At 40.0% G+C, this 13,325-nt stretch overlaps 1 protein-coding gene across 5 annotated transcripts in view; it reads left to right on the top strand.

The window, feature by feature from the left end:
* Window positions 1-13,325, top strand: part of kcnc3b (potassium voltage-gated channel, Shaw-related subfamily, member 3b) — a 109,056-nt gene that overhangs the window by 17,766 nt on the left and 77,965 nt on the right. For all 5 annotated transcript variants that reach the window (XM_049480099.1, XM_049480098.1, XM_049480097.1 and 2 more), the window contains exon 2: window positions 1,552-2,270. In XM_049480099.1, coding sequence (XP_049336056.1) covers window positions 1,647-2,270 — 624 coding nt within the window. In that variant the 5' untranslated portion in view covers window positions 1,552-1,646. The remainder of the gene's footprint in view (window positions 1-1,551; window positions 2,271-13,325) is intronic.

Raw genomic sequence — 13,325 nt, 5'->3', positions numbered from 1 at the left:
TGTGAATCCGGAATGCGGAATCCAAGCGCGTGAGAGCAGTGGGGGAGGAGAGGAGGGGGAGGGAAGGCCAAGAGAGGGATGGGATACATGGGGAGAGAGTGAGAGTGAAGGAGAGAGAGAGAGAGAGAGAGAGAGAGAGAGAGAGAGAAAGAGGGAGAGAGGTAAAAGTGGCGTATTACTTCGAATGTGGGGGGGAAACAGCTAACTCAGAGGTATCCCATCCCAGCCAGTGGACAGCACTGCAGTGCCTGAAAGGCGGAGCTGAGGATGGAGGGAGAGCAGAGGACGGAATGAGAAAGCAACTCCAGCTTTCACTGCAGTGAAAAAGTCATTCATTCCTCTCTCTTGCTTGCTTGCTCTCTCCCTCCCTCTACCTCCTCCTCTCCCCTTCCCTCCCTTGCTCTCGCCACCCCCCTTTTTCCCTGCTCAGTGATGCTCAGGCTGTAGTGCTGTAGAGCTGTGTGTGCATACCGAACACCCACCACCCCCTTCCTCCTCTCTTTACTCTTTATTTCATGGAGTGACTCTGCAGAGTGTGGGCTAATTCTGCAGAAATGAAGGACAGCGGTCGGACAAAGAGGGTCTAGCTGCAGAAGACCTGGCAACGACATTGTACCATTGACTACACAACTGCAAAACATACATACATACATACATTTAAAGCAAAACCAGGTCCAGATCTTGAAGTCATCCCCTTTGAGACCAGCATGTTTAAGATTCTGACTTTTTTGCAGTGCGGTGTTGAAAAAAAAAAAAAAACAGGATCCCGTACGTCCCTGGTGTCACTGCAGATCTTCAGCATGACCGTTCCTCGCTACTTAACTGTGGATTATTGTTGTTGCAAGCTATTACACTGCAGCAGCACAGATAGCACGGTCCCTCATGAGTGCTGATTACTTTTGGGAGTGTGTTTCATCATCATCTCCCTCACACACGCATTCTTACACTCAGACACACACAAACACACACACACACACACACACTCTTACACACATACACCTGCAGTATGTGCTGTGGCATTTTACAACCCCAACATCACAGCTGTTGCTGCAGCAGCACAGTTAAAGCATCAACCTTGCTGGTTAAGCAGCTCTTGATAAACTGGGTTTATGGCCAAGCAACTGGGATATGCTGGTTGAGCAGCATTATTGGCTAGTCATGTTCGTCAACCAGCTAAAACATCAAAGGAAAATATATCCCTATTCTGGTCAAGAGTGAGGCTGGTCAAAACATCAAACTCAAACAAAAACATAGGTTATGCTTAACAATCACAATCAGCAGGTTAAACCAGCTTTACTTGCTTCAATTCAAATTAAAATATACCAACTGGTCAACCAGCTTAACCATCAAACGAAAACATAAGCATATTCTGGTTACCAGTTACCCATGTCCAAGTAAACTGGATATAGACTACTCTGGACTAGGATAAGCTTCACATACATGTAAGAATACATATTCTATGCTTTTTCTTCCCCTTTTTACTAACCATCACCCCCTTTTTCTCTCTCCCTCCCTCTCTCTCTTTTTCTCTCTCTCCCTCTTTTTCCTCAGACTCCTCCCCCCTCCGCTTTCTCTCCTCCTCCTCTCCTTCCCCACCTCCTCTTCCTCCCCCCTCCATCACCGCCCCCCCCCCGCCCCTTTCCCCTATGCTCAGTTCGGTGTGTGTCTCCTCATTTAAAGGGCGCAAGGGTGGGAACAAGTCGTCCAACAAAGCATGTTACAGCGCCGACATGCCTTGCCCGTCGGACAGCGAGAGGATCGTGATCAACTGCGGCGGCGTGCGCCACGAGACGTACCGCAGCACGCTCAAGACGCTGCCCGGCACGCGCCTCTCGTGGCTCACTGAGCCGGACGCCTTCAGCAACTTCGACTACGACCCCAAGGCCGACGAGTTCTTCTTCGACCGGCACCCGTCCGTCTTCTCCTTCATCCTCAACTACTACCGCACGGGCAAGCTGCACTGCCCCAACGACGTGTGCGGCCCCCTGTTCGAGGAGGAGCTCGCCTTCTGGGGCATCGACGAGACGGACGTGGAGGCGTGCTGCTGGATGAACTACCGGCAGCACCGCGACGCCGAGGAAGCGCTCGACAGCTTCGAGAGCCCCGAGCCGGAGGCGCCGGACGACGACGCGGCGCTGGCCGGAGGCGCGGACGGCGACCTGAAGCGCCTGTGCCTGCAGGAGGACAACAGGAAGGTGGGCTGGTGGCGCGTCTGGCAGCCCAGGATCTGGGCGCTTTTCGAAGACCCCTACTCTTCCAAGTACGCGCGGGTAAGTAGCCTGCGTGGCCGTGTTACTACACCCCCCTCTAAAGCTGTTGCCGCTGCTGCTGCCTTCGTGCGCATCGCTCAGTCAGGTAGGAAACGAAACTGTCAGTGGGATGGTACCCCTCCTGTCAGTGGGATGGTACTCTCAAGGGTATGTCTTCATTACCTTTAGTTAAGGGACACATTTGCGCAGTTGTTGCTCGCCATACTTTTAAGTGACACTGTTGGACCTGTAGAATCATGTTGCACATCTGTCTAATCAAATCAAATGTATTTATTTAGTGCTTCTTACAACAAAGCAGCTTTACAGAAATGTAATGGCAGGACAGAAAATCAGACAAAACGTTGAACATAGGCACATTTATGCTGTTTGTGCTTGCATGGACAAATCTGGACCTGTATAGTTACACCTGTTTAACTGATGATGTTCAAGGAAAATGGAATTCAGTGGATATTTTGTCTCATGAATCGGTTAAGATGGTTTAGTAAAAAAAATGGATTGCATGGATATATGCTTGATTTCATTAAGAAAACGGATCAAGACGGAGCAGTTTATCAATGATTTCTCCCTCTAATTCTACAGTTCAGTCACAAAAGTGCTGATTTGCTTGCAATTATTGAAAAAAAAATCACTTTCATTACACAACAAGTGTTACGCATTACTTCCAAATATTTGTGGACACCCCTTTTAATGATTGCATTCATCAAACACAGGTCACACCTATTCCCGACACAAATATTTTTAAAACACTTTTTAGAAAGCAGGATTAACATGATTAAACTAAACACATGATTAAACTAAAACTTTCAAAAATATTTTCTTTATCTGTTCTACTGTAGAGCGTGTGAAGTTAATGATAATGATTCTTCAGTCAAGGTGGCTAACTAATAGGTTAAACTAACAAAACAAATGTAATGCTATGAAAAACAACAGGTGCACACTGAATTTTTTGAGGGCATCTGTTGTACCACCTTGGTATGCTTTGTGTACCATCACAAAAATATCTATTTTGTCAAAAAAAATTAGTATCAACAGTTGATGAATAAAGTGTCTACAGTTCTGTCACAAAATAATAATTTGCTAGCAATTTTTGGACAAATTGCTTTCATTACATGGCAGCAAATTGCCTACACTATACTGTATGTCCAGATATTTGTGGATTCTAATGATTGCATTCAGCTACTTTACATTGCACCCACTGCTGACACAGATGTGCAAAATGCATGGGCACAGCTTATCTAGTCCCTGTAGAGAAGTATTCCCAATAGAATAATACTCTATGGACCAGATTAGCATGAACCTATTGGCATCATGACTAATGCCAGATGTGAGGTATTAAGCCCCCCAGTATGGAGCTGTGGAGCAGTGGAACTGTGTTCTTTGAGTGATGATGCTCCATTCTTTTCATACTTTTTGGATGAGTTGATGGGAGTTAAGGATGAGGTAGGATTTGGTAGTAATCATTCAACAGCTTAAACTCACTAACATCCTGATTTTTTTGTCATTGAATTCAATCAGAGCCTCACAGGAGTGCAACACAGTAGACAGCTTTCTCTGGACAGTAGGATAAAATGATAGTACACACTCTTTCACTATTTTGAAAGAGTAAACAATGTATAAACAGGTATCCCAATAATTTTGAATGTATGTGTTCACACATATATGAAAGTAGTGAACTTGTGGTCAATAATTTTACATTTTGTGTCTTTGAAAAATGAAATATGTCTAAACAGTGATAATTAGCTACAGATGTGAATGGACGCTAGCAAGAAAGTCATTACAATTAGTCTAACACAATGTTGTTTAAACAATGATTATGTGGCTTTCATTAATTGTTGATAAAAACATTATTTCCTGGCAGAAATTACTTAATAACCCATTAAGCAAAGGCAGGAACGCATTGACAAAGTTTCATCCCCACACCAGAATACAGAATTGTTGTTAAATGCTAACTAACTAAGTAATTAACTAACAAAATTGGCACATTTTGGCTGAAATTGCCATAAAACATTGGTAAAGGATACCAACATTGGTATCTTTATTATAGTATCATTGTTTTCATCTTTATCGTCTTTAGCTGGAAAAGTTTTGAAATACTTGATTGGAATTTTTAAAAATGTTCTTTGGAATACCATCCTGAGGCATCATTCCCACCTCAAATGGAGGCAAATATTCTGCAGCATTAGAAATAACTACAACAGTTTTCATTTTTTTGCATGTTGTTAGCGATTAATATTCATATTATGAGTGTAAGAGGTTAAGGCCTGGGCAGGTCACAATTATAATAGCCATATAACTCTTTTACCTTACCCAACTGTTGTGTTTTTATATTGTAACTTTACTATAGAATCTTTATGACTGGTTGTGAAGCATCTATGACATGCTAAAAGGAAATCTCGACCTTACAGACATTTAATTGAATTTCTCCAGCCCCACTGCAGTGCTTCAGTACTGTGGCACGTTTTTTGAGCTGTGTGTCCTTCCTTGGCCATTGCCATTCAGAAGTGTCTGTTTTGACCTGACCTGACAGGAGGTTGTGATATGACTGGGTGAATGCTTGAGGGATAACTGTTGATGGAGCGATGAGTAAGTGATGTGAATGATATTGATCAGACATTGCTGAGTGCGACGTGATTATGAATCATTACTCAGCAGTGTCTTGTGCTTTCAGCATCAGTCTGAGTCGACTGTACGCGTGTTGTATTTCAGTTGAGCTGTGCCTGTAATACCACCATGTGCTGCTCTTAGAAGGTGACATGACTGCGATATGAGTCTGGAGACCTCTGTGGGGAACAGGATGACAGTCACAGATATGCAGTTACACTTGTAAATGGAGTCACAGAGAGTATTTATATAACATTGCAGCACTTCTGGCTATAAAGTTTGTGTAAGTGTGTGTACAGTAGAGTTGCAGACACTTTACTTTCCTGTTCGGTGCAGTGCTTTTTGTTGGGAATTATGAGCAAACCATATCATTTTCACCTGCATATTTTGGATCTTCATTACTAAATTAAATCAGCACTGACATTGCTGTTGTTGACATCATCGGTATGTTGTTGCAGCAGGAAGAATGATATCATGTACTCCTTCCAAAAAAACAAAAAAAAACCTAAAACAAACAAAGAAAACACTTGTGCACTCTTATGGTGTCTGATTTAAATTCTTTCATATGCAGCGAATCAGCTGGAATCAGATGGAAGTGCATCTCAGCACTGCTCAGTGTACGTGGAATTTAACTGCTCTTTTGCTTACTGTGTTATCCAGCCGATGCCACCAGATGACCACATTGCTGTGTTTAAACAGTGAAAAAACAGAGAGAGGAACTAAAGCCACCATTCACACCCAGTGCCAGTATGACCTATTGTGCCCTTGGGGACTCCCAACCATGAATGGAAGCAGCATCAATGATAATTGAGTCCAAGTCTCGGCTCTGCCTTTAAAGGAGTCGGCTGTAGGCCAGAACTATATATTTATTACGAAGCAATATATTGTATTATTGGCCAAAACTCTATGTAGTGATTTGCAGAGGCTGCTTGCAGAAAAGTCTGAACCTTCTCAGTGACTGTCATTGGTCCATAGGTCACATGGTTGCATGTGTCAAAAATGGAGTGGGTCTAGTACTATAAGATACAGTGGTGTGAAAAAGAAATGGCTCCCTTACAGATTTTTCTTTTATCTTACTGTTTTTCTTCAGAAAAACAAACACATTTTAACACCAGACAAAGATAAGATGAGTAAATATGAAAATCAGTTTTTAAATCATAATTTTATGTATTAAGGGAAACAAAAAATCCATGTTAAAACATATTTACCCCTAAACTTAATAACTTGGTTGTGCCTCCCTTGGCAGAAACAACTGCACTTGATGTCTAGATGTCTTTTACATCTCTGTGGAGAAATTTCAGCCCAGTCTCCTTTGCAGAATTGTTTTAATTCAGCCCCATTAGAGGGTTTTCAGCATGAATGATATCAGCCACAGCATCTCAATCAGACCTTGACTAGGCCACTCCAAAACTTTCATTTATTTTTATTTATTTATTTATTTATTTTAGCAGTTTCAAGGTGGAACTTCTGATGTGCTTTTTGCATTTACTAAGGTTTTCTTTGTCAGATATTAAAGTACAACTTTATGTTAACTAATAGCTACAAGTTTACTCTGTTCAGGAAAATCCACCACAGGAAGATACTTATTAGAAGATCCACCCTCTAAACATTGACATTTGTAGGATCTCCCAAAAGTGGTCCACAAACACTGCTTGATATTACAGTAAATTAACGAATATTAGTCAGCTTATTGCTCAGAATATAATGCAAAATGCTATTTAAAACTGAATTTAAAAACATAGAGAAAAGGTGAAAGTCTGTGTATGTATTATCACATCTAGTTGAATAGTGTATCATTTTGAACTTGCGACATGTAAATCCGATATAGTTGGACATTCAAGTCTAGTTTACTTTAAGTACAAAAAGATATATTCCAGTTTTCAACACTACTTACATGCAGTAAAATCCCATTAAGTACAGACAGAAAATGATAAAGCACTTCTATAAGAACAGGCGTTGCTTTTTTTGACAAAAAAAAAAAACAACAACACTGAAACCATACTCATAAACTGATACGCATCAGTATGAATGCTGGGTCTCATTAGTATTACTAAGCCAAAGACCCTATTGCCTAAAAGCCTTTTTTATTAATGTTTACACTTTTGCTTAGAGTATTAAAAAAGATTCTTCTACAAAGGAAGAAACATCTAGGGGAAGTTTCCCAGACACAGGCGAATCCCAAACCTATGCTAAATGTTTTTGTTTAGTAGTGAATCACCAAGGGCATTGCAATTCAGTCCAAGACTAGACTAAAACTGTGTCTTGGAAATACATACATAGTTTTAGAGGATAACAGATGGCTCAGGATGTCACGCAAATGTGGGCTAAACATTCTGTGAATGCTTCACTGTCACAGCACAACCTTGTATTTTTCACAAGAGAAGGATCAGATGTTTAAGATATAATTTAAGAGTAAACATTTATGAACATTATATAATGAGAGGTGCACTGATGTAGTGAGAATTGTAGGCTGATATCTAAACACATATTCTAGCATATCAACATTCATTAAATGGGCATTCTAGAAAGTTTTCTTTTAATTGTCTAAATTGTTATTTGAATTGTGCTATACACTGTTATTAATACATCTGGGCACCGCTGATAATTTTCATGATTTTCCATTATAAATCATTGGTTGTTTGGATCAGCAATTTTAGTTAAATATATCATAGAGCAAATGAACACAGTGATATTTGAGAGCTAAGATGAAGTTCATAGGATTTACAGAAAGTGTGCAATAATTCTTTCAAACAAAATTAGGCAGCTGCATACATTTGGGCACCCCAACAGAAAAAATACATCAGTCTTTAGTAGCTCCTCCTTTTGCAGAAATAACAGCCTCTAAATGCTTCCTATAGCTTCCAATGAGAGTCTGGCTTCTGGTTGAAGGTATTTTGGATCATTCTTCTTTACAAAACATCTCCAGTTCAGTCAGGTTTGATTGTTTCTAAACACAAACAGCCCTCTTTATTAAATCACACCCCAGTTTTTCAATAATATTCAGGTCTGGGTATGGTGTTTAGGGTCGTTGCCTTGCTGAAGTATGTGCTCAGGCTTCTTCTGACTGATTTGAACCCTGACAACAATCAATCGTCAGCTGTACATACCTATCTTGGCTGCGGAGGTGCGCTGGGCACGCCATGTGTGTTCAGCAAATTTACTTTCTTGGCCAGACAGCTCTGGCCAATCAGAGGTGACAATGTGCTCGCATTGTTTATTGGTGCGCATTTTGGTGCGTTTAGGTTTTTGACTTTCTAAAACCAAACCAAAAAGAGGGAGAAAATGATCCAAATAAACAAACTCATTAACTGATCCAGACCATAGAAACCAACTACTTCTTCATAGTTTGGATTACGTAAGTGGTAATCTGCAATGCAGAACATTTAAAAATAGTGAAAAAAAACGTGTATGTGCAAAAGAAAGCTTTACCTTCTGAACATTAAGGCCCTGTCCCACTGCGATTGCGTCTAAATATCCACTAAAGTACGTCCAAATTTCAGTGGACGCAGTTTAGTGGATATTTAGTGGATATTTAGATGCAATCTGGACGTAGTTTAGTGGATATTTGGACAGCACCGTCCAAGTGGATGTAGTTTAGACGTTGCCGTCCACTTTAGACGCAAAAGTGGTTTTGGTACCTCCCAAAATTTTCGGAATAGACGGCGACTAATATGGACGTAATTTAGTGGATATTTAGACGCAGTACGGACGTATTTTAGTGGATATTTGGACGGCACATACAGGTGGACGTCGACGTCCATAAAAATATTTTTCTGGCGTCCATCGCTTTACCATCAGCCGGTCATACAGTCCAAACTCCACCCGGCGTACAATAGATGTGCTCTCTCTTGTAGCTCAAGAAGAAATGATGATTCACTAGAAAAAACAACATTATATAGTTGGAAGTCGACGTCCAAAGAGTGGAAGTCGACGTACAAATTTGGAAGTTGGCGTCCAACTTCAATTTAGACGGAATATGGATGTAATTTGGATTTGGATTCTATATTTTGGACGCAGCGCGTTCACTCAGTGGACGCAGTGTTTTCTGATAAATTTGGACGTACTTTAGTGGATATTTAGACGCAATCGCAGTGGGACAGGGCCTTTACATTGTAGTTAATGTTAAAAATCATTTTGAAACATTTATATTGGTCCATTCAACATCAAATTTGTAAAAAAAATCAAGAATTTAGATTTATATTATGACAAACTAGTGGTTGTTGGAAGATCCACTGACTAAGTATGGAGATTTGGACATGGAGCAGTCCACAAACAGTGTGTAGCAAAATAAATAACTGAAATAAGAAAAAAAAAACATACAGAAAGGGTTGCAGTATTTATCTCATCTCAAAGACTAGTGTATCATCTGGAATCCTGGAAGCCAACGATATCCTTCATCAGGTCTTCAGACCTGTTGTTTAATAGATGTTAGATAGATGAAAAGATGTTTAGAGATGCTTACATTTTTACAGTTTATGTGTATGCATGTTGTGATCTCCTGTTTGTAAAGGGTTTACTGTGCGATTGGTATTGTGAAAGAGCGTGGCACTCCAAAGAGAAAGCATTCCCTATTGTCCTAATGTCATTCACAGGTCAGTGACCACTGCTGCTGCTTCCATCCCTGTCTGCGCCCAGATTTACAACACAGCGCAGGGATATATAGCTCAGGAGACGCAGCCATACACACTTACAGGAGTGTGAGCTCATCTATGAGGGAAAGTGTGTGTGTGTGTGTGTGTGTGTGTGTGCGTGAGACACCGAATGCAGCTCTCTGGCACAGTCATGCAGGGCTGGGTAGACACAGCTCTGTAACCTAGTTTAAAGCATTCGACTGATCTAGAGCCTACCAAAACACAAGCCATTGGGCTGGTGGTGATCATGCGTGAGAAAGGGAATGAGAGTGGAGGAAAAGAAAGAGGAGAGATGGATGAAGGTTGAAAGAGACAGGGAGAGACTGATGGAGAGGGAGAGCGAGATGGAGAGAGGAAGATTATTGGCATGATTTAAAGCAGGACGCTTGGATTTATGGTCCGGACGGACGCTAAAACATTTATGAGGCGAGCAATAATCAGCAACGTTATTCATACCAACACCGTTCCTTGCATACACCAGGACACGTGAGCCTCTCTCTCTCTCACACACGCACACACACACACACACATACTGATGTGCGCACTCACTGACACACATGCACGCTGCCTTTGCTGCAGTGAAGAAGGAGAGGAATGTGGGAGATGGAGAAGAGGAGAGAGACGGAAATGGGGGAACACAAGTGAAAAACAAGTGAGGGAGGCAACTAGATAAGAGGATGTAGAGAGTAGTGGTGCCCTGATCAGTGATGTCAGTAACGCGTTACTCTAATCTGACCCTTTTTTCAGTTACGAGTAATCTAACGCGTTACTATTTCCAATGCAGTAATCAGATTAAAGTTACTTATTTAAGTCACTGTGCGTTACTCTCTCTCTCTCTCTCTCTCTCCACCTCATCTCCTCCACAAACACACACACACACACACACCGCTCCCTTACCCATTCCCCCTCCGCTCTTCCCCAATCACACGCGTCTCTCTCTCTCGCGCTCGGCGTGTCTTTAGTTTCCGCCCGTTTTCGTTTTTCGCCAGTTCTCTTTATTAAAGCGTTTTTTTTTTTTGCGGCCGAGTCCCAATTCACTAGCCAGGGCAGCGGTCTGCCACAAATTTGATTGGCAGAGGAGAGCATTTAAAGATTTTACACCACACGTGATTGGAAGTTCACTGCGCGTATACCGTAAAGACAAGAAAAGTTCCGGTGCTTTAAATGAACACTGTCAGAATTAAATCCTTCTCAGTAGTTGGGACCGGTATGGGTCCGTATTGGACAACGTCTGGGTCCGGACCCGGACCCCAGTCTGCAAATATGTGATCCCTGGTCTAGACCATATACACGGTTCTGTTTTATAAAACCACTCCTTGCTGCCCTTCAGAGAACAACAAGTTCAATGTTCAGTTTTACAGTGTTAAATATGTCAGGTCAAGAAAGACTTTCTTTATTTTATATATTTTTTATAAAAACAAGTATTTATGTTTAGTAAAATCAAGAAAGACCATATTTTATTTTTTATAAAAAAAAATATTTATGTTAATTTTTTTATTTTTATAAAAAAAAAAACGTATTTTTTTAGGAAATCGTTCAACTTAGAGATAAATTGTTGTTGTTAAAAATGCATTTTCCAATAAAGGGAATAATGGCAAAACTGGTTATAATGTTTATGTTAAGGCGGCGGGAGGTGGTGTCTGCAGCTGCTGAAAGTAACTAATAAAGTAACTTGTTTAAAATCAAGTAATCCATAAAGTAACTAAGTTACTTTTTAAAGGAGTAATCAGTAATCGGATTACTTTTTCAAAGTAACTATACCATCACTGCTGATCATGAATTTTTGTAACCGATTCTAATTAGTGAATTGGATTTACATTCAAATGAACGAGTGATGATTTTAGGCACATTTTGTTATGTTTTTAAGCAATAAACACCAATAATGTGGTGTATAAGTGGCATAAACTCACTAATATGAAGCACCTATGTGGATTAATTCCGAAAAATGAAGATGTTAAAGGGTGTTTTTTGAGTGATGGAATAAAGAACCTTTTTTTAAATAAAAATGATAGTGAAATAAAAATGTAATTGTGAGGAAGCCGTCGCAAATCATACCCTTAATGTAAACTGAATGCACTGCTGTCCAATTTAACCTCATTTTCATGAGCCCTAATATAGAACTGTGCAGTTAATAAATGATTCACATTAGTTTTTTTTTTTTTAAGAAAATTGAAAACTAAATTATAAAACTAGATTTTAAAGAATTCATAGGTCAAGAACATTCTTTAAACATTTTAAAGGTGCTGTATACAATTCTGGAGAACAACTGTTGATATTTTAATTTAGCAGTGAATTAAACACACATAGCCTACTTCATTTTATAAGCTCCACCCCCAAAAATCATGCATGAGCATTATAAAGGTAATAATACTGGGCTTGCCAGTATTTCAGATATTTATTCATTCCCTGCACTTCCACTTTTTTCTGAATGAACCCTGTTGTTAAAGGGTGGAATAGTGTTGTGCTTCCCGCATAAACAGATAAGAAAAGCGCAAAAAGTGCACATCATATGTAGCACCTTTAATGAACACATGATTCCTCGCTTTCATCCCTTAAAGAGCCTCTTGAAAAAGTTTGGTCAACCCTGATAATTGTCAGGTTTTCCTTTATAAATTTTTGGTTGTTCAGATCAGCAATTTCAGTTAAATGTATCATATAGCAGATGAACACAGTGATATTTAAGAAGTGAAATAAAGTTTATAGAATTTACAAAAAATGTGCAATAATTCTTTAAACAAAATTAGACAGGTTCATCAATTTGGGAACCACAACAGAAAAATAACATCAATATTTAGTAGATCCTCCTTTTGCAGAAATAACAGCCTCTAAATGCTTCTTATAGCTTCCAATGAGAGTCTGGCTTCTGGTTGAAGGTATTTTGGAGCATTCTTCTTTACAAAACATCTCCAGTTCAGTCAGGTTTGATGATTTCTGATCATGAACAGCTTGCTTTAAATCACACCACAGATTTTCAGTAATATTCAGGTCTGGGCACTGAGATGATCATTCTAGAACATTGTACTTGTTCCTCTGCATGAACGCTTTAGTAGATTTAGAGCAGTGTTTAGGGTTGTTGTCTTGTCTTGAAAATTATATAGCATATTTAATGAACACAAATGATTCCCTTGTGAGCCCCTTGGCACACATTGATTTTTTTAAGAGTTTGAGTAGCATTTTGGATAAAATATTCAGAGAAGCAGCAATACATTTTTATAGAGCACATAGAAACCATATTGATGTTCTTTTATAGCACATAAACTTATAGAATGCAGGTTGTAGCACATTCATAGCGTATTTATTGTTAAACATTTTCACACCCCAGGCCAGCCAAAGTAAAAGTGAATCACTTACCACTGTTTAGAAGCAAACACTGGTTGATTCCTATTCCGGATAACTGCAAGGTGAAGAGAAATGAATAGGCAAAGGAACAGAGAGACCAATAGATAGAGGTGAGGGAGGAATAAAAATGTATTGAGGGAGAGACAGTGGTGTGGCTCTGGTCATGTCTTCAAATCTTCAATCATGACTAAAGACACCAGCTATCTGATCTACCTCCCCTGCAGCTTTCTGCTGACGATTGATTGATCGTTTATGGATTTTTCTGTGTTTGTCTTTCAGTACACACACACACACACACACACACACACACACAGCTAATGTTAACTCTGCTGCTGATCACACTATAACCTATACTGCTCATTTTCATGTGCACGCCCACACACACACACATGCACATGCATTCTGTTGAAGGTTATCATAACTGTCTCCTCCTTTAGCTGTTGTTAGGTACAGTGATCCAAAGTATGGTGAATATACACTTTAA

The sequence above is a fragment of the Astyanax mexicanus genome, chromosome 6 (genome assembly GCF_023375975.1).
Source record: "Astyanax mexicanus isolate ESR-SI-001 chromosome 6, AstMex3_surface, whole genome shotgun sequence".
NCBI lineage: Eukaryota > Metazoa > Chordata > Actinopteri > Characiformes > Acestrorhamphidae > Astyanax > Astyanax mexicanus.
The sequence above is the reverse complement of the archived record's forward strand: the minus strand, read 5'-3'. Positions and strand labels throughout refer to the sequence as shown.